This window comes from Triturus cristatus, chromosome 2_1 (assembly GCF_964204655.1).
Source record: "Triturus cristatus chromosome 2_1, aTriCri1.1, whole genome shotgun sequence".
Taxonomy (NCBI): Eukaryota; Metazoa; Chordata; class Amphibia; order Caudata; family Salamandridae; genus Triturus; species Triturus cristatus.
Window position 1 is genome coordinate 437,977,204 of NC_140581.1, and position 18,962 is coordinate 437,996,165.

At 46.4% G+C, this 18,962-nt stretch overlaps 1 protein-coding gene across 2 annotated transcripts in view; it reads left to right on the top strand.

The window, feature by feature from the left end:
* Positions 1 to 18,962, top strand: part of SLC30A5 (solute carrier family 30 member 5) — a 427,281-nt gene that overhangs the window by 138,566 nt on the left and 269,753 nt on the right. For both annotated transcript variants that reach the window (XM_085632130.1, XM_085632138.1), the window contains exon 8: positions 10,550 to 10,720. In XM_085632130.1, coding sequence (XP_085488256.1) covers positions 10,550 to 10,720 — 171 coding nt within the window. The remainder of the gene's footprint in view (positions 1 to 10,549; positions 10,721 to 18,962) is intronic.

Below are 18,962 nucleotides of genomic sequence, written 5' to 3' on the forward strand. Positions count from 1 at the left end.
GAGCGCAATGTCAACCTCCTTAGTACTGAACACGGGACCATTGTAAAACAACCTCACCTTGGGACAGATGCTAACGTCCTCAACACCTTTAGAGTATTGTGGCTTAAAGTATTTGACCCAGGAGTCCTGAGGAACATGGTTATGAGGGCTGTCAATTACTTCGCCCTTCTTCCATTTGAAAATGTTCCAGAACTTTTTTTGTTTTTTATCAGTGCATGCAGCTTTTAATTCTTGCCATTCAGACTCTTCCCATTCCTTTTTTGCCTTCCATTGGGCCTTTCTATAGTTACTCGTAGGCTGGCCATTAGCATTATTCTTTCTGGGCTCTGTTGCGGATTGCTAGGACATCACGGACATTGTGGACGCTGTGGGGAGTGTTTTTAACCTTCGAACTTTACAGTCCGGGACTGCGAGGACCAGGCTGCTCGGCGGCCTCATCAGCTGTCTCCTCTTCCCGGCCCCTCCCCCTCAACATCCTCCGCCCATACAGCTGCAAATCCGTTCAACGCGCAAGCGGGACGCGCGCGGGACATAGCCCGGGGCTAAGCCTGGGCAAAGGGTGGGCCCTCTTAGGCCCTCAGAGGCCGAGTGAGGCCGGGCCGGGCTCGGTTGTTGATCAGTAGGTTGTGGTAGCGCGTGTACTTGTGTGCGCTTAACGTGTAATAACTAAAATGGCTAATACCCCCATTACTATTGAAGAGGAGAGGAAGAAAGTTATGTCAGCTGGCCCTTTGGACGCTTATTTTAAAAAGGCGCGAGGAGCGGATGAATTGGATAATAGCTTGGACAAAAGGAGATCAGAGCGTCGTCGCTCAATAGAAAGCTTGAAGCTCAGGTCTTCTGATAACTTGATTTCACAGGCTCCTCCCCGGTCAGTCGACAGTGGTGGCGCAGCATTTGACCCTCTTGCACCACCGCGTGATCCCTGCTTGCAAAAGGAATCTGCTCTTATTTTAGCTTCATCACCCTCAGAGTTGCCCATCCAAGAGAAACTTGCTAGTGTTCATCCCGACCACCCTATAGTTACAAGTAGAAGTGTACAAGTACTTGGTAAACAGGTTAAGAAGGTCACTAAGCCATTTAAAGCGGCCAAGTCATTTGGGCCACCCCCCATTAAAAGAAGATGCAAGAAAGGGGGGGTTATAGCTAAACCTAAGTATAATTATTCTGAGTTTGGGAAGCACGTACTGAAAGGTCTAAACTTATCTAATGGGCCAGGAGTAGAACCAACAAACACTCCCAATTCTGCTCCTCCATTGTCACCTGTTGTTTTGGAACCTGATTTGCCCTCTATAACATCAGGCTTCACCCCTGTCGTCCCCTTGTCATCTCCCTCTCCTTCGGTTGTTTGCCAGGATGTCCTGGCCCAGGTGATTAAGTCTTTCATCTCGCCACTAATTGAAGGCTTATTAAGAGTGGAGAAAAAACTTGCGGACCTGGAAGCTATAATAAGCAAAAAAAACAATCCAACAACAGGGCAGGGGAAGGCGGGTGTTGATAGTGGTACTGACGTTACAGTGGTGGTGCCTAATTGCCACCCTCACCTCTCCACTCTACCCCAGGATACGGGAGTGCCGTCTAATTTGTTGTCGGTGTCTCAGTGTGTGCCTGTACCATCGTTAAGTGGGGGTCCTCTGAGTATGCACATACGAAACGTTAAAGAGGGCGGGGAGATTAATCTTGCCCCAAGTACCTTGTGGGAAAATAGGGACTGCCCTAGTAATGGTTTGTCTGCACCTGAGTACGTGCCACAAGTTGATTTGCCCCCCGAAGCTGTACCCCTGGTGGTTGTCTTAACGGGGGTTCCACCTTTACCAGCTGATAAAAGAGAAGGGTTTAGCGAGTTAAAAAACAAAACCATGTTTTGGCTCAATAGTTATAGACCTATCGAGGAGAAATTTAATGGTGAGATTTTACATGTGAGACGACTCCCTTGGTTGGGCGGTATGACGAAAAACATTGTGGGTGACATCGTGGTAGTAAATTTTAGAGATCCACGTGTAGTTAAGTATATTTTGGAGTGGCCTCTAGAAATAGGTAGTATTGGCATTATTCCCCGTGCACTAACCTATTTTTATCCTAGATCATCGGTGTTTTCCCTTTCCGTTCCATCTAAGCAACCCTCCCTATTGCCCATTCCACCCGGCACATATAGGCCGAACTACTTTTCGGGCCCCTCACACAGCCAACAAGTTACTGATCCCTCTAGGTGGCACTATATCCCTCCTAGTTTTAATAGGAATTCTAACAGAGGTGGTGTTAATGTGAAGCCTTCTAATCCTTTAGTGTTGACAAACAGGTTTGAAGCCCTCTCTAGCCTGGCTGATTGCGATTGAAGGTTAAAGCCACATCGGGGCTGTGGGGGTCCAATAGGTCTATCTTGCCTCAAGAACACCGCTTGTGAGAGGAGTATGGATGCCCATGGAGTTGTTCCAGTCATCACAGGATTTACAACTATAAGTGGAACTGTTAGTGGCGGGAATGCATCCACCCCTCTCTCTACCCCTTTGGATAACAGTGTTGTAATTCCCTCGATAATAGACCACCTAGTCCAACCAGAACCTATAGGTATTCAACCCATGTTGGACTTGGACAGGCCTGCAGCTACCCAATCTGATTTGCAATTGAAAGATAATGAAGCTTTACACCTAGTTTCTTGGAATGTGGCGGGTCTGCAAAGAAAGTTGGTCTTGCCTGAATGGAATGTCTTCATCGATCAATTCGATGTATGTATATTCCAGGAAACATGGAGTGTTTCTCCATTGTATAAATCGGGTTACACCACTTTTTTCATTCCAGCCCTGAGTAAGGGCAGGGGTAGACCAGCTGGGGGTCTGCATGTATGGATCAAGATCGCCCTGAACCTTAAAATAACTACTCACGATTCCGGATGTTGCGACATCCAACATATCTCCTTTGAGGGGGGAAATAGTAGGATTGACCTATTCAATGTCTATGCAAGAGGTACCGCAGGGGAGATAAACTCAAGCACCATATCTATCTTAGACCAGGCATTGGTTACTTGCCCCCCCTCCTCTAAAATTATAGTGGGAGGGGATTTTAATTGTACCTTTGAGCCACTAGATGGTGACAATCCCTTGGGTATAGAGGAAGTGGACTCTAGATGGGGCATCCCGACTCTGTCTCTGCCCACAATTAAGAAATGGTCATCTAGGGTTATACAGATTAACTCCCTTACCGTAGAACATAATCTCAGGGCTCTCAATGGCAGGACTCCTTCTGACCCTGATGGGGCAATGACCTTTAATAGGTTAAGCAGCCCATCAAGAATTGATTACATCTTATTAGACGTGGAATTATGGTGTGATTTAGTAGATATGGTGGTGACTCCTTCACAGGATAGTGACCACAATCCCTTATGCATGTCGTTAAGATGGGGGAGGCGGAAAACCACAGAGAGGATATCGCACCCGAGGTCTACTAAGGAGGTGATACCCTTCCAGGGAAATCGAAGACTGAAGTGGGAGAAGGTTCAGTCGCAGGCCCACAATTTGATAAAAATCAGGACGTTTGTTGAAGACCTGAGTATAAAATTGGGGGTGTTTGATCCGGACCTAGCGCCTGCACAGGGCACGTTGTTTGTCCAGGCGTACAATAGCTTAACGGAGAAAGTTGGGGAATTTTTCTTCTTAAAAGGTAATAACAAGGTTAAGAATGGTGGCAGGGTTAACAACAAAGCTATATCGAATAGTCCCTGGTACACGGCGCATTGCAAAGCTACAAGAAATGAGATTAGAACTGCCCTGCGTCATAAGAACCAACTCCGGGTTAGCATAGCCAGGAAAGAATACGCTAGGGCCTTGGAGCAAGCAAAACGTGTATGGGAAGAACAACGCTGGCAAGACCTCAAGACAGCTTCTAAAGGAAAGAATTCCTCGCTGTTCTGGGATCTGATTAACAAAGCCAGGTTGAATAGCTCCCGCCCTTTAGATAGCCACATAACAGGTCAGCAATGGCTTTCCCATTTTTCTTCAATTTACGGTGGGTCAGAATCTACGCTTACCCCTACTGTTTATGCCCCCAGTGTCCACCCCATGCTCCCAGTTAGGGAACCCTTTTTGCCATCCGAGGTGCTGCTAGCTATTAGTCATCTTACCCCTAAGAAAGCAGCAGGCCCAGATGGGATACCCGGTGATCTCCTCATGGAGGCTCCAGAGTTATGGGCTAAACTCATTGCAAAAATAATGAACCTCATCTCCCATGGTTACCCTGTCCCAGTTTCGTGGAAGGGGGCGGAGGTAATCACTGTCTTTAAGAAGGGTGCCAGAGACGACCCTGCCAACTATAGACCAATCAGTTTGATTGATGTGCTACAGAAGGTGGTTGGCAGGGTAATCATATCTAGGGTCGGCACCTGGATGGATGAAATGCAAGTGTTATCACACCTCCAAGCAGGGTTCAGGCAAAAGGTGGGCACGTTGGACCAGGTCTTTCGCTTTTCCGCGATCTATTGGAAGTCGGTTACTATCAATAAAGGTAGTTTATACCTGGCTTTCATTGATCTTAGGATGGCCTTTGACCTGGTTCCACGTGAGAGGCTGTGGGAGGTTTTGAAGAATATGGGGTTTCCTGGTCCCCTCTTGAGTTTAATTATGCACCTCCACGAGGGGAATTATGCCAGGATCCGGTGGGGTACCCAAGGGGAATTAACCGAAAAGATCCCCGTGAAGAGGGGTGTACGCCAGGGGTGTGTCATGGCTCCTACGCTGTTCTCTCTTTTTGTGAATGGAGTGGTGGATTATTTAAGAGAAGAACCGGCTGACGCTCCATCCCTGGCAGGTGTTAAAATCCCCACACTCCTCTTCGCCGACGACACTATTTTAATCTCTAAGTCGCCGTCTGGCTTACAAAGGCTTCTGAACCGATTTAGTGCATTTTGCTGTGATAGAGGTCTTACTATCAACACTCTAAAAACTAAGCTCATGGTCCTAGCACCTTCACCCAGATTTAGAAATAACCTTTTACTCAATGGAGAGCCCTTGGAGCAGGTAGACTCATATGACTATTTGGGCATTAGGGTTAATAGTCGCATGAGCTGGAAGGACCACTTGGCTAAAATGATGATAAATTATAAAAGAACATCAGGAGCGGTTATGAGTGAATATCGTAAATCTAAAAGTAAGCCCCTTTCACCGCTCCTAACCATTTACGAAGGCCAAGTTCTCCCGTCCGCTCTATATGGCTCAGAACTATGGGGGTTTGAAAACACTACAGAGCTGGTCAGAGCTGAAAACAAGTTTTTGAGAGATGCAGTAGCTCTCCCAGTCTCTACCCCCCTTTTTCCTTTAAGGGCTGACATGGGCAGGCGCCCCCTTAAGGATTTAGTGCGCTTACGCCCGTTACTTTTCTGGGTTCGTCTGCGTAGGACAAGGGAGCTCCAGGATTACGCTGCTGCCCTAGATGAATTAATCCTGCTAAACACCAATAATAGGATTAAGTGGCTGAGCAACTTGAAGCGGTTGGTGGTGCTCCTGGGTTTGAGCGACTCATGGACAAACCAATCACCTCCGCCCAAGATGGTGATTAAAAAACTCTACTGGAATCTAGTACAGCAGGAAACACTCTCAAGTAGTTCTGTGGGCTCACTTACTGAGCGTTTCTTGTCCTTTAAGTGGTCAAGGTGCTTTGAACCCTTCTTGGATTATATTGAGCAGCCTTTAGATAGATCTCTTTACCTGAAGGTTAGGTTCGGGATTCTCCCAGTAAATGATCATACCTCGGGGTGGAAAAAGAATGTCGGCAAAACGAGCTCATGCCCAGGCTGTGCAGCCCCTACTGAGTCAGTGGCACATTTCTTTTTTGCTTGCCCAGCTTATAGGGTTGCTAGGAGGACCTGGCTAAAGCCACTATGTAAGAACATGGGGGTTAGATGCCATGTATCGGCTTTGCGGATACTTACCACCGATACCGCTTCGATTGCCATGGTCTGCGGAGTCGCAAAATTTCTGGGCAATGCTTGGCGATCCCGCATGAGGTGTTGTAAAACCCAGTTTGAACCACTTATTAGTTAAGAGTATTGTGCTAGGACACTCATCAAGTTGATTTGCGTTTGTGCTTATCCTTAAGTGGTCTAATGTTAATTGTGTTTTATTAATTTTCTGTTTGGAAATTTTATACTGTATTGTGTTATTAATTGTTCTTTTATGATGAATTTCATCGAATAAAGATTTAGATAACTAGTTACTACGAGCTATTTTGATCTTACTTGATTTTTTTGTTTTTAAAGCAAGTCCCAAATTTCTGCGGGCTTGTTTACAGGAGGCATTATACCAGTCTTCCTGTTTGCTTTTCATAACTTGTTTACCAAAGAAAGGCCTACAAAAGCAGGATTTGAGTTTAGTAAATAGACTATCGTGAATATTCTCAAATTCAGCTAAAGGCTGGCTATTAGAACCCGCTGTCGCTATTAGTGTCAATGCCTCTTCAACATAAGACTCGATACTATTTAGGAGATCAGGGTGCTTTACCACATTATTCCATTTAAGATGACGTTCGTCATTTGTTAAAATGACATCTGGACATGTCAGCTCAGTAGCTCGGTCCCTCCTATCTCCTGGGCCAAAATTAAAAGTGGCAACTAGTGGATTATGATCACTTTCAATTCTTGTTTTAACTTCCATATCCACAAGGGTATGCCACATCTTCAGATGGACCAAGATATAGTCTATATTGCTTGCCCTGATACCATTATCGAACGTCTTGATGCATGTCCTGTCTGAAACGGTTCTTCCATTTGCCGCCCTCAATTGGTTGCCCAGGCAGAACCCTTTCAAATACAGGGCTGCCTCAGTCCATTTGCATGCTGTCTTTGTTTCAAGCTGTGGGACACCCCATCTTAGGTCCTCTTCCTCTGTTAAAAGCATTTCCTGAGGGCCTAATGGCTCGAAGGTCGTATTAAAATCTCCGGCAATGAGTGGGAGAGCGTCATTGGAACTAGATTCCACGAGAGTGCTCAATACTGACACGACCTCAGGGTTTTTCCCACCTGGTAAGCCCCTAGCATATACATTATATAGGTCAATCTTACAGTTTGGTTGCCAAGTTAACCTGATGCCCAAAATATCTTCGTTCCGAGTTGAAATAGGTTGAATTTTGCACTCCAAACTTTGTTTAATCCAGATGACCAAACCTCCCACCGATCGGCCCTTTGGTCTTCTCCCCGCTGGGACAAAAAAATTCAAATAGCCCAGCATATAGACAGGCTCGTACGACCATGTCTCCTGGAAAAGGCAAATATCGTGCTTAGAGATGAAATCCGCCCAGACAGGAGACAATAGCTTAGATCCCACACCCGCCACATTCCAGGATAAGAACATAACATGCCCCGCTAGATTAGTTCCCTCCTCGGTGCTCCCAAGGTTTGCTACTGGGGAAAGAGCTATAACCGGCAAAGGACATGGTAGACCCCTATTACTTGGAATTTCTTTTTGATGCACAGCTTGCTGTTCTTGTACCCTCACCCCAGGAGCAATTGCTTGTGCATAGGGCGCATAGATCACTCCATTGCCCACAGGTTTGAGCTGTTCTAGTTTCCTTAGACCCTCATCAATCTCTAGAAGTGCATAAGGCTCTTCTTGTTGATCCTCTGCCAATAGGTCGGAATGTAACGTTTCACAGTTGGAGTGTCCACTACCATCAAACAGTCAGTCACAATCCGCTAACCCAGATAGTACCTCAAATCTATTGATGGATCTAATATCCTCAAGAGTGCTACCCTTTGATAAATGACCTCCAAGTGTAATCCCGCCAGGGGGCAGAGACAGGGGTGCGTAAAAGTGAGACAGTGGCATTGTGCTTATTAGAGATGAACAATCATTCTGTGACCAAGAGCAAATATATTCCACACAGCGTCTGTCTCTAAAATTAATAACAACGCAATCCCCTTTAGTTGATTTGAATCTCTTGCCCACCCAATTAACTCTTCTGGCAAATAGAATTTCAGCACACATGTGAGGCGGCAATGGTCGCTTAACATTTAACCAAAAAGTACATTTGTTTTTTAGGTCCCAATAAGACTCCCTTACTCCTTTTTCCAACGGTGGGACCCCTGTTAGGATCACCACGTAAGGGGCTGCTGCGGGGGGAAGATGTAAGTCAATTAGGCCAGACACTGTATGCGCTAAAGGTTTGGCAGCTGGCGGCTGCTTGTGTTTGCTGGCCATATTTGTCTCTGTGCTAATGATGCCAGCTTGTGTAGGAGGAGACTTATCTTTTGTCCGGCTTGTATCAGTTAATGCTACTTGGGGTTTCTGATACGAAGAAAGGATATTTTCTGCTGCCCTAGGCGTTATTTTACTTGTGGTGATGTTGGTCTCAGTACAGGAGCCTGATATACTGGCACACACTTTTTGTAAACCATGGCCCTGTCTTCCTCCACGTGAATGGGCCAAGGCAAGTGATAGTTCCATGCATACGAGCCTACTTTCAATTGCACCCAGTCTTTCATAGATTGGTTCACACAGTTTTTTAACAGTGCTTTTCAATTTACTCCAAAATGATGATACTTCCGTAAGTGGTGGGCCCCCAGATGATGTTTGATTAATCCTTGTCTCTGAGATTTTTGAACAGGGGGCTATATCCTTCCTTACATCAGTAACGGGGGCAAGACCCGGCCGTGCATTCTTGCTAGCGGCTAGCTTCTGATTTGTCCTACAATTTTTTTTCGAAGTAGGAGGTACTGGTCGCTGAGCAGAAGCCAATTTTGAATTTGTAGCTGAACGGGTCTTGATACTTGATACAGATTTCGTCATGGTGCCCACATTATCAGTATTTGTAATATCTACCACTTCATCTGGTGTGCCATTCAAAGAAGGGGAGCAAATCATTATTTCACCACTTAGCTCCTCTACCAAAGGGGGTGTAGGGCTCGAGGACTCCAATCTAGCGGGTTGACAACAAGGTGGGGATCTTATGTTGGCCATATTTCCTAGGGAGGACCTCTTGTCGCATAGGATGTCTAGAGATAATCTTTTTTCGGTTAATTCGATATCTTTAGCGAGTGCTGACTGTACACGCACCAAAAAATTGTCTAGGGTTCCCATTAATGCTCCCCCTGTTGATTGATGATTGGGGCCGTCCCTTTTGGCCATATCTAAAAATATGTACTGGCAGTCACAGTCAACAAGATTCCCCCTTACGTGTAATCAATGAACTGCAGCCTATCCTCTAATCAACAGCGAATACCTTTAGTATGATGATGTTAGAGAAGGGCCCCGTTCCGTTCTCAGCCGTTCTCGGACGGGCTCAGACGGGCCCGCCCTTGGCCCGGGCTTCGCCCGCGCTGCGGAAATATGTTAGCGGATATATAAAGGTGTGCAGGGGGCGGGTCACAAGGAAGAGGCGGGCAGCAGGAAGGTCAGGGGCTGCTGGGCCTCGCAGTCCAGGTACACCAACGCCATCTCAGGTAGACGAGCGGCTCCCGCGAAGCGGGGGCCGCGAGAATTGATATAGGCTCCAAGGGCGGGTCACAAGGAAGAGGCGGGCAGCAGGAAGGTCAGGGGCTGCTGGGCCTCGCAGTCCAGGTACACCAACGCTATCTCCGGTAGACGAGCGGCTCCCGCGAAGCGGGGGCCGCGAGAATTGATATAGGCTCCAAGGGCGGGTCACAAGGAAGAGGCGGGCAGCAGGAAGGTCAGGGGCTGCTGGGCCTCGCAGTCCAGGTACACCAACGCTATCTCCGGTAGACGAGCGGCTCCCGCGAAGCGGGGGCCGCGAGAATTGATATAGGCTCCAAGGGCGGGTCACAAGGAAGAGGCGGGCAGCAGGAAGGTCAGGGGCTGCTGGGCCTCGCAGTCCAGGTACACCAACGCTATCTCCGGTAGACGAGCGGCTCCCGCGAAGCGGGGGCCGCGCGAATTGATATAGGCTCCAAGGGCGGTTCACAAGGAAGAGGCGGGCAGCAGGAAGGTCAGGGGCTGCTGGGCCTCGCAGTCCAGGTACACCAACGCTATCTCCGGTAGACGAGCGGCTCCCGCGAAGCGGGGGCCGCGAGAATTGATATAGGCTCCAAGGGCGGGTCACAAGGAAGAGGCGGGCAGCAGGAAGGTCAGGGGCTGCTGGGCCTCGCAGTCCAGGTACACCAACGCTATCTCCGGTACATTGTAGTTTTCACTTTAGCATTATACAAAGTCACACTCAGCATACTTACGGTGGCCACCTAACTAATATTAATGTATTTTGAGAAATATTAGGTGCTACTCAGAGTCCAAACAGTAGATGATGTCATGTGAATTTATAATAGGTGTGTGTCACAAACTGCTATTACAAATAATATTTTTCTTTTCATAAATGCTATGGTTGGATAAAGCTATTAACATTCATATTCGTTTTTTGTATAAAGAATCATTAAATAATTTTGGGGAATTTTTTTAAGGTAACTCTTTTCTGATTTCTCTTATGATGCAATTGTTTACTTCCTTTCATCTTCTTGTTGTTTTGGTGCTTTGCTAAATTCAATATCGTGTTGTGGGGTGTAGCACTTCCTAAAATGAACACATTAAAAAAAAATTAAAACTCTTTATCCTTTCAGGGTGGTGTATTATTACTTGTGTTGGCATTATGCTGCAACGTTGGGTTTCACGCAGTTTCCAGGAAGCTGTCATTAGATATTGGTGGAGCCAAGCGTCTTCAAGCTTTGTCGCACATTGTTTCCGTCATCATACTGTCTCCATGGGTCATCGTCCTTGCTGCAACTACTGAGGTAATTGGAAGCAGGATAGTGTATTGTTTTGTTTTTGTTGTCATGCTGACTTGTGATTCTTGTTGTTAATGAAATGTACTTATTTTATGAATAGCTGGATCCAATTTAGAAGGGAATACAAGTTTTACTACAAGAAAAATAGAGCCAATATGGAATCGGTCTCAGCTGTTAATGTTGCGAATTGTTAAAGCAGTGTCTTTCCTTTGAAACTGCATGAGGATTTTCCTGGTATTGACTGGGGCTTTCCACACTCTGACGAAGGTTACCCGATGATTCCCTCTCATTAACGAGACACCTTTCTAGTCCTGGGCTTTCTTGACTCATTTCAGCTGATCCAACTGGACTAACACACCTAAAACAATGACTTGCAAATCTCAGACGAAATGATGTCCTCTGTGATATGGAGTCATATGGTAAGCTTACAGTGCTTTTGCAAAATATTTGGGTTTTTGCTTCTAATATTTAACCTGTGGAGACACACTGACATGGAGTGTTTTGTGATGTTTGTAGAATAATGACCAATGCCATGTGTACTATTGTCCTTAGATCTTATTTATTGACTGTAATTTGGCAGATAAAAAAGGTGGGTATGTATTTTTAGGCTAGCCAATCCTGTGATTGTACAGTGAAGTGAAGAAAAGTGGGAACATGGCTTGGTTTTGTTGCCTTTTCAAAGGGTCCATTAATGTGTAAAGATAAATTTCTTCAGAAAGCGTCCATTCAGCCCTGGATTTCACAGTCCTTTTCTGACGAGAAAGCCTGTTTAAACTGACAAAAGATGGAAGTGGAAGGGTAGGAGAAATCCAGTATAATTTGAGAAAATTGATGGACAAGTGGATTTTTAGAGGCCAGATAAAATACAGTAGTAGATGTTACCCATCACTTACTGGTGGACGAGGCCGTGAGAAGAGGTACATTTCACCAGAGGCTGGTAAGAGAAAGAAGAAACTGAAAAGAATAGAATAGACTCAGGGTCTAGAGTATATCTGATACAATAGAATGTGAGCTATGGGGAGTGAGGAAAAAGTAATAAACTGAGTGAGGGTTGTTGATAGTGGGACAAACCCCAAGTGCAATTGACAGGGTGACCCAGATATGATGGAAGCATAGAAGGAGTAGATTAAGTTAGTGTAGGAGAAACCGAAAAATACAAGAGAAAAGCAGACCACACTGTAGGAAGGAGGAAGAGGGCAAACTGGCGAGACCAAGTATTTACAGCTAGAGTAGGCAGGAGAGACAGTGTGCAGTGCAGTGAGAGAGGGCAAAAGAGAGTGTAGACTATCCTTTGAGTAGTTTTGCATATAAGGGGCTATTTTCCTCCATCTCTACCTGTTCTCCCTCCCTTAGTCTCTTTTCTTTATCAACATCCCACTTTACCCCTACTCAACAGCCACCTGTCTCCATAGCACCCTCAACTCCCTCGCACTTTAACTATCGTCAGGTAGCCATCATAATTTTTTTTTAAACAATTCAAAGATGCCCACCTTAACATGCATAAAAAAGCGTTGCAGACTTTTTTCAATGTATCTTGTTTATTTTTAACAAATCCCATTCAAAGTAGGCCGCCGTTGATATGCATTCATGCGTTGCGGCCATCTTTGAATGGGGTTTCTGAAAATATTCAAAGATGGCTAACATGGATACGTTCACCTTTTCAGGAGCAATCTGGGAGGATAAAAGAAGCATTGATAAAGGCAATAGGTTGCACAGGCCAGAAATATTTGGTTTTGCTAATTCTTGAATGGAGAGAGCTTCAAGCTGATAATAACCCAATTGTCACAGGTATTTTAAAAGGTCTGTAGTTAATAGGCTTCAACATTTTCTAGATGGCTACATTTTGTAATTGCCACCTTGAGCTGAAGCAATGAATACAATTCCTAATACTGTAATATATTAGGAGTCTGTGGCTGCATTAATACAGTGATAGTCATTATACAGGTCACCTCACTTATTAAACAGATATATTACCGGCATGACTTCCAAATCATGGATTTTCCCTCTATAATTAATTTCCTATTTCTCCATAAGGCAAAATTGTGTGAGGTATTTGTATTGAACATTTGCCTATCTGTTACCAATTCACTTCCACTGTGTCCCTTAGATTTATGAAAATGTCAAGAGCCAATTCCTTAGAATTCTATAAATGTTATGAATCAAGAAGCATTTTGCCTCAACAAGGAAAATGTCTGGAAAGCATATGTTCGAGGCATATGAGCTGCAGATCACCCACTTAGCATAGATCGCCATCTGGTGTTGGGCCCGGATGTTTGCACTTGTTTTTGTCCTGGAAAAGTCTTTGGAAGTCACGGGACAGGTGACCCCTCCTTTGGACTATGGTGCGCATGGACATCGGCTCCATCCTCAGATAGTTTTTTTCCACCATCGGGCACAGATGTGTTTGTCGCGCTCCAGTTCAGAACCGTTGCCAATTCCACTTTCGACGCGCAATCCTTCACCCTTTCGACGCGAACCCTAATCATCGCGCATCTCTCCAAATCGAAGTCCTCGATTCCGATCGTCGACTAAGGCCTTCGGGCCTACCTGGGCCTTGGCTTCTGGCTAATGGAAAGGAAGCCATTCAAGAAGTGTCCTCAATGTGGGTCGAAGTTTCCCCACACCGATCTGCATAAGTTGTGCAACCTCTGCCTTTCACCAGAGCACAAGTCCAGAGACCGTCCAGCTTGTGCCTCTTTCCCCTCGAAGAAGACCATTCGGGACCGACGCGCGCGAAGAACCATGGCTCGCTCGTCGACATCAATCCCCGACGACATCTTCCAAGAGGGCGTCGACGTAATGGAGCGAGAGCGGGTTGAAGAAGGCCTCTTCAGCGCCTCAGAAGCAGATGACTCCGACGTCGAAGAGATCACTCCGGCGCAGCTGGTCGTAAGTAAGAACGTTGACCCTGACCCCCTCCCTGCACCATCGAAAAAGGCTTCGGCCACACCTTCACCTTCGGGCCATGGTGCACACCGAGAGACTGCTTCCCATGCCCCACCCTCGGGCCCGGTAAAGAAGCCTACTAAACCTCCAGGCAGCTCGGGCTCGAGTCAGCCTGCCGTCGGTACCGAAACACAATCACCGGCACCGAAAAAGAAACCGCCCTCCTCCTCCTCCGTGCCGACAGCTGCTTCCACATCCAAGCACACGGCACCAAAACCCACAAGCACCGACTCGTCAACACCGAAAAAACATTCGGAGCCGAACAAAAAACCACTCCCGAAGGGCTCAGATTCGGAGCCAAGGAAAGCCTAGGAACTGAAAAATCAACAAGTTCCACAGGCCACAGAGACTGTAAAGACGCACGGTTCCAAACCAAAACAACACAGAGTCGGTGCCGAAGAAGCCTATGGAACCGAAACGCTCGGCACCGAAAGACCAACCTCCAGCAGAAGAGCTATTCACACCAGGCCCTGCTCAAAAGACTCTCATAAGGGATCCTAAAACTAGTCAATTGACTCTTAGTTCTACCAAAAGACCACTAGAGGCGCCTGCACCGGCTCCACCACCTAAAAAGAGGGACATTGCTACATCTCCTCTAAGACTCCCTTCTCCAACTCCTCCTCCACCACCTCCCCCCCACACCGTTCCCCTACACCATCTCCTACACCAGTAGACGATGATGACACCTTGGATGACAATGGGGAGGGTCCAGACGATGTGCCACTAGGGGATCCTAGTCCACCTTCCCCAGACCGCTGGGATGATTATAACACGCCAGATGTCCCTAATGTTCCACAGGATGACATCTACCCCTCCAGGCCTTCCCCTCCAGAGGACACCATGGGCTTTAATCAACTCGTCCACAGAGCTGCTCAACCCCACTGGTTGCCTTGCATACAGACCCCATAGAGCAGGATTTCCTAATGGATGCATTTGACACCACTCAAAGATTCACCTCAATACTACCTATGCTTAAAGGCGTTATTAAGCATGCACCTGAAGTCTTTAAAGATCCTGTTAGGGCTTGAGTTATTAACCCCAGAACCAAGAAAAAATATAAAGCTGCCCCTGATGACCCAGCTTACATTAAAGGCCCAGTACCCTTAGACTCCCTGGTAGTTTCCAATGCTAGGAAAACTGCCAATTCTCAGACATCAGGTGACGCTCCACCACCCGACAAGGAGTCTAAACTCTTGGACGCCTCTGGCAATAGAAAAGCCTCACAAGTGGCTAACATATGGCGCATCGCCAACACTCAGGCGCTGTTAGCCAGGTATGATAGGGCACATTATCATGAACTAGAATCCATAATGCAGCATCTCCCAGATAAATACAAAAACAGGGTCAATGAACTCATACAGGAGGGTAAGCTTATCACCAACCCCTCCATCCGTTGCGCTCTCGACGTGGCAGACACCGCCTCCAGAGCAGTAAACACAAATGTCCTTTTGCGTAGGCATGCCTGGCTACGCATCTCGGGTTTTAAACCTGAAGTTCAAAGCTCCATCCTCAACCAGCCATTTGATCAGGAGCACCTATTTGGCCCAAATGTAGATTCAACCCTTGAAAAAATGAAAAAAGATACAGACACAGCTAAATCAATGGGAGCCTTGCAGTTGCAAGCTGCCAGACGTTCCTTTCGTCGCTCACTTTACAAGGGCACCCCCAGAGGCTACTCCTCAGACAACCCCTCCACCTCTTACAAGGCTCCCGCCCAGTCTACATTTACCCGAGGTTACCAGAGAGGAGGCTACAGAGGCAACAATAACAAAGGCAGAGGCAAGACCAACAACACCCGCTCTGCCTCCACCCCTACCCAATGACTTCCCTCCACTTCCCCCAGACCATTCCACTCCAGTCGGGGGAAGACGACAACAGTTCCTGCCTGTCTGGACCAGCATCACTACAGACAGGTGGGTGAGACAAATAGTTCAATCAGGTTACAGTCTGGAACTTACTTCTACCCCCCCACACACATACCACCCAAACAACGCCCAATGTCCTCACAACACTTAGCTCTGCTAAAGCAGGAGGTGATCTCCCTCCTACAAAAGGGTGCAATAGAACCAGTTCCCCTGCACCAACAAAAAACAGGAGTTTACTCCCTATATTTTCTCATACCAAAGAAGGACGGATCTCTCAGGCCTATTCTAGACCTCAGACCTCTAAACCTGTACATGCAATCATACCACTTTCACATGGTTACACTCCAGCAGGCCCTTCCTCTTCTTTCACAAGGCGACTTCCTTGCTACTCTAGATCTCAAGGACGCCTATTTCCATATTCCCATTCCCACAGCTCACAGGAAATATCTAAGGTTTGTAGTGGACGGCCAACACTATCAATTCAAAGTACTCCCTTTCGGAGTCACAGCAGCACCACGGGTATTAACCAAGTGCCTAGCGGTAGAGGCAGCCCACTTAAGAAGACAACACATTCATGTCTTCCCATATCTGGATGACTGGCTCATAAAAGCCAGCTCTTATAAACAGTGTGTACATCACACTCACACCACTATCCAACTACTCCACAAATTGGGGTTCACAGTAAACTACGCAAAGTCTCATCTACAACCGTCCCACATACAACAATACCTCGGTGCCACAATAGACACCTCAAAAGCATTAGCCTATCCCAACCCGACCAGGATAGCAAGCATGCAAGCTCTCATAAACAAATTTCAGCCTCAACACTCTCTCCCAGCACAAGTGTTCATGCAGCTAATAGGAATAATGGCCTCTTGCATACTCATAGTACCTCATGTAAGACTCCACATGCGTCCTCTCCAGGAGTGCTTAGCACGCCAATGGAACCAGGCTCAAGGTCAGCTAACAGATCTGGTGTTGGTAGATGGTCGCACTCATCGATCACTGCAATGGTGGAACACCAAGAACCTTTCCAAAGGGCGACCATTCCTAGAGCCAGTTCCACAACGCTCTAGTTTTCTTCAGCTTGCTCCCATAAATCACCACGCTAGCCCTTTTACATCAGATATTCGGTCCTACTCCAGGGAGCAGCTTATGGGCTGGGATCCTGAGGGGGGGAAGGCCTGCTGCCCAAGGGTTACTCCTAAATTAAGCATGGAAGCACAGGCTAAGTGCTGTCCCAAGTCCCATCTTGCGCTGCCTCGCATTGCGATAAATTCCATCAATCTGCGGGGAAATACATCTGGGGACAGGACCAGTCAAACAGTTCAAGCGCCACTTAAATGCCTCCTTCTTAATGCTAGGTCCTTGATCAAGCATAGTGTGGAATGTGCCTTGTTTATTGAGTTTTATAATATTAAATTAGCCCTTATTACAGAATCCTGGTCTGATGAAGCCTCGGGACCTGACCTAGTTAAAGCCACTCCACCTGGCTTCTTATGCTATACGCTTGACAGACCTATTAAGAGAGATGGTGGGCTGGCAGTCATTTATCATGACTCTTTAAAGCCCTCTTTTGTTAAGGCTTCTAATCATGCATGTAAGGCATTGTCATTTAATATTCAAACATCTGATCATGACACATTTAACATTATTCTCCTCTATCGACCTCCGGGTCCTAGGGGTGTGTTTTTAGATTCTATTGGAATACTTTTAGAGGAAGGGCTGTGTGATAAGTTTTTACTGTTATGGGAGATTTTAATTTTCACCTTGAAGATTTTACTGATACTGATAATGTAAGACTGCAGCAAATATTCAGTGGAGGCGACCTCAAGCAGTTGGTGGTAGATACCACTCATTCCGCAGGACATACGTTAGACGGTGTTTTCTCCAACAAACCTAATCTTATTTACACAGAAACAGTACCACTTACTTGGACTGACCATGCGGCGATTTTATTTGAATTTAAACAGGCCAAGCGCCACCAACATAAATCTTTCGCTAAGGCCGTTATAACTACAAGGGCCTGGAAAAATATGGATAGTATAGCATTAGGAAATCTTTTGAAAGCCTCATTACCTGCACCATCCTCTAATGTAGAGGAAGCTACGGCCACCTACACGGAATGGATGGACTCCGTCTGTAGGAAATTAGTGCCGGGCAAACAGTGCATTCTTAAGCGGGCATCGCCATCTGCCCCATGGTATACAGAAAACTTAAAAACACATAAACTAGACTGTAAGAGGCTAGAGCGAGCTTGGAGGAGAGGCTACAAAAACTCCGACAGAGAGGCCTATAAAGTAAGCCTTTCTAACTATAAAAAACTGCTCTCTGAAACCCAAAAAATATATTTCGGGGAACAAATTAGGAATTCTGGATCCTCATCCAAAGTTCTGTTTAAAACAATTTCCATGCTTACTACCCCCTCTAGCTCCAAGATAGAAAGCAACCCTGAACTATGCGAGTCTCTGGCTGCTTTTTTTCTACAAAAGGTCAAACATTTTTTCCTCCTTCACTCTTGCGCCCACTGGTGTCAGAGGCCTTCATAACAGGGCTCTCTGAGGACAATAGGCCCACTCCCATACTAGATAATTTTACATCGCTGGATCTACACGGAGTTACTAAACTACTGCTAGAGATTCGATCAGGCTCCCCTCTGGACCCATGTCCAGCCGCAGTACTGAAACAGTTTCCAGAAATCATTGGGGAAGCTCTTACCCCATTATTCGGTTCTATTTTTAATACCGGTCATTTTCCGAGACCTTGGCAAACAGCATCTATTATTCCTCTACTAAAGAAATCCAATTTGGATCCAAAGGACCCGAGTAATTATAGACCTATCTCGCTTCTCCCTTTCCCAGGAAAGATGATTGAGAAGGCCATGAATGGCCAACTCAGCCTGTTCCTTCAGACTAACTCTTTGCTAGATACTACACAGTTTGGTTTCCATGCGGAACACAGCACTGAGTTGGCATTGATCAAATCCACGGAGGAGATCAGAGAGGCCTTGGACCAGGAAGGTGCCGCCATACTCATCATGCTGGAACTCTCGGCTGCTTTCGATACTGTCCATCATGAAGTTTTGATGGACCGTTTATCTACGGTCGGGGTCCAAGGCAAGACTTGGGATCTCTTGAAATCTTTCCTGACCAGTAGAATTCAAACTGTGGACCTCGGTAGGGATAGATCTAGGCCCTTCTCGCTCCCTTGTGGAGTGCCGCAAGGGTCCACTCTTAGTCCTACACTATTTAACGTGTATGTTTCACCACTGGAAGTTTTGATCAGATCTTTCGGGTTTCAGTTAACTTCCTACGCGGACGACACGCAAATTGTCTTGTCTATTCAGAATGGGTCAGAGGTTGAGACCGGTTCTAAATGCCACGACTGTATGCAGGCGATCGCAGGTTGGATGGCATCAAATGCCTTAAACTCAATAC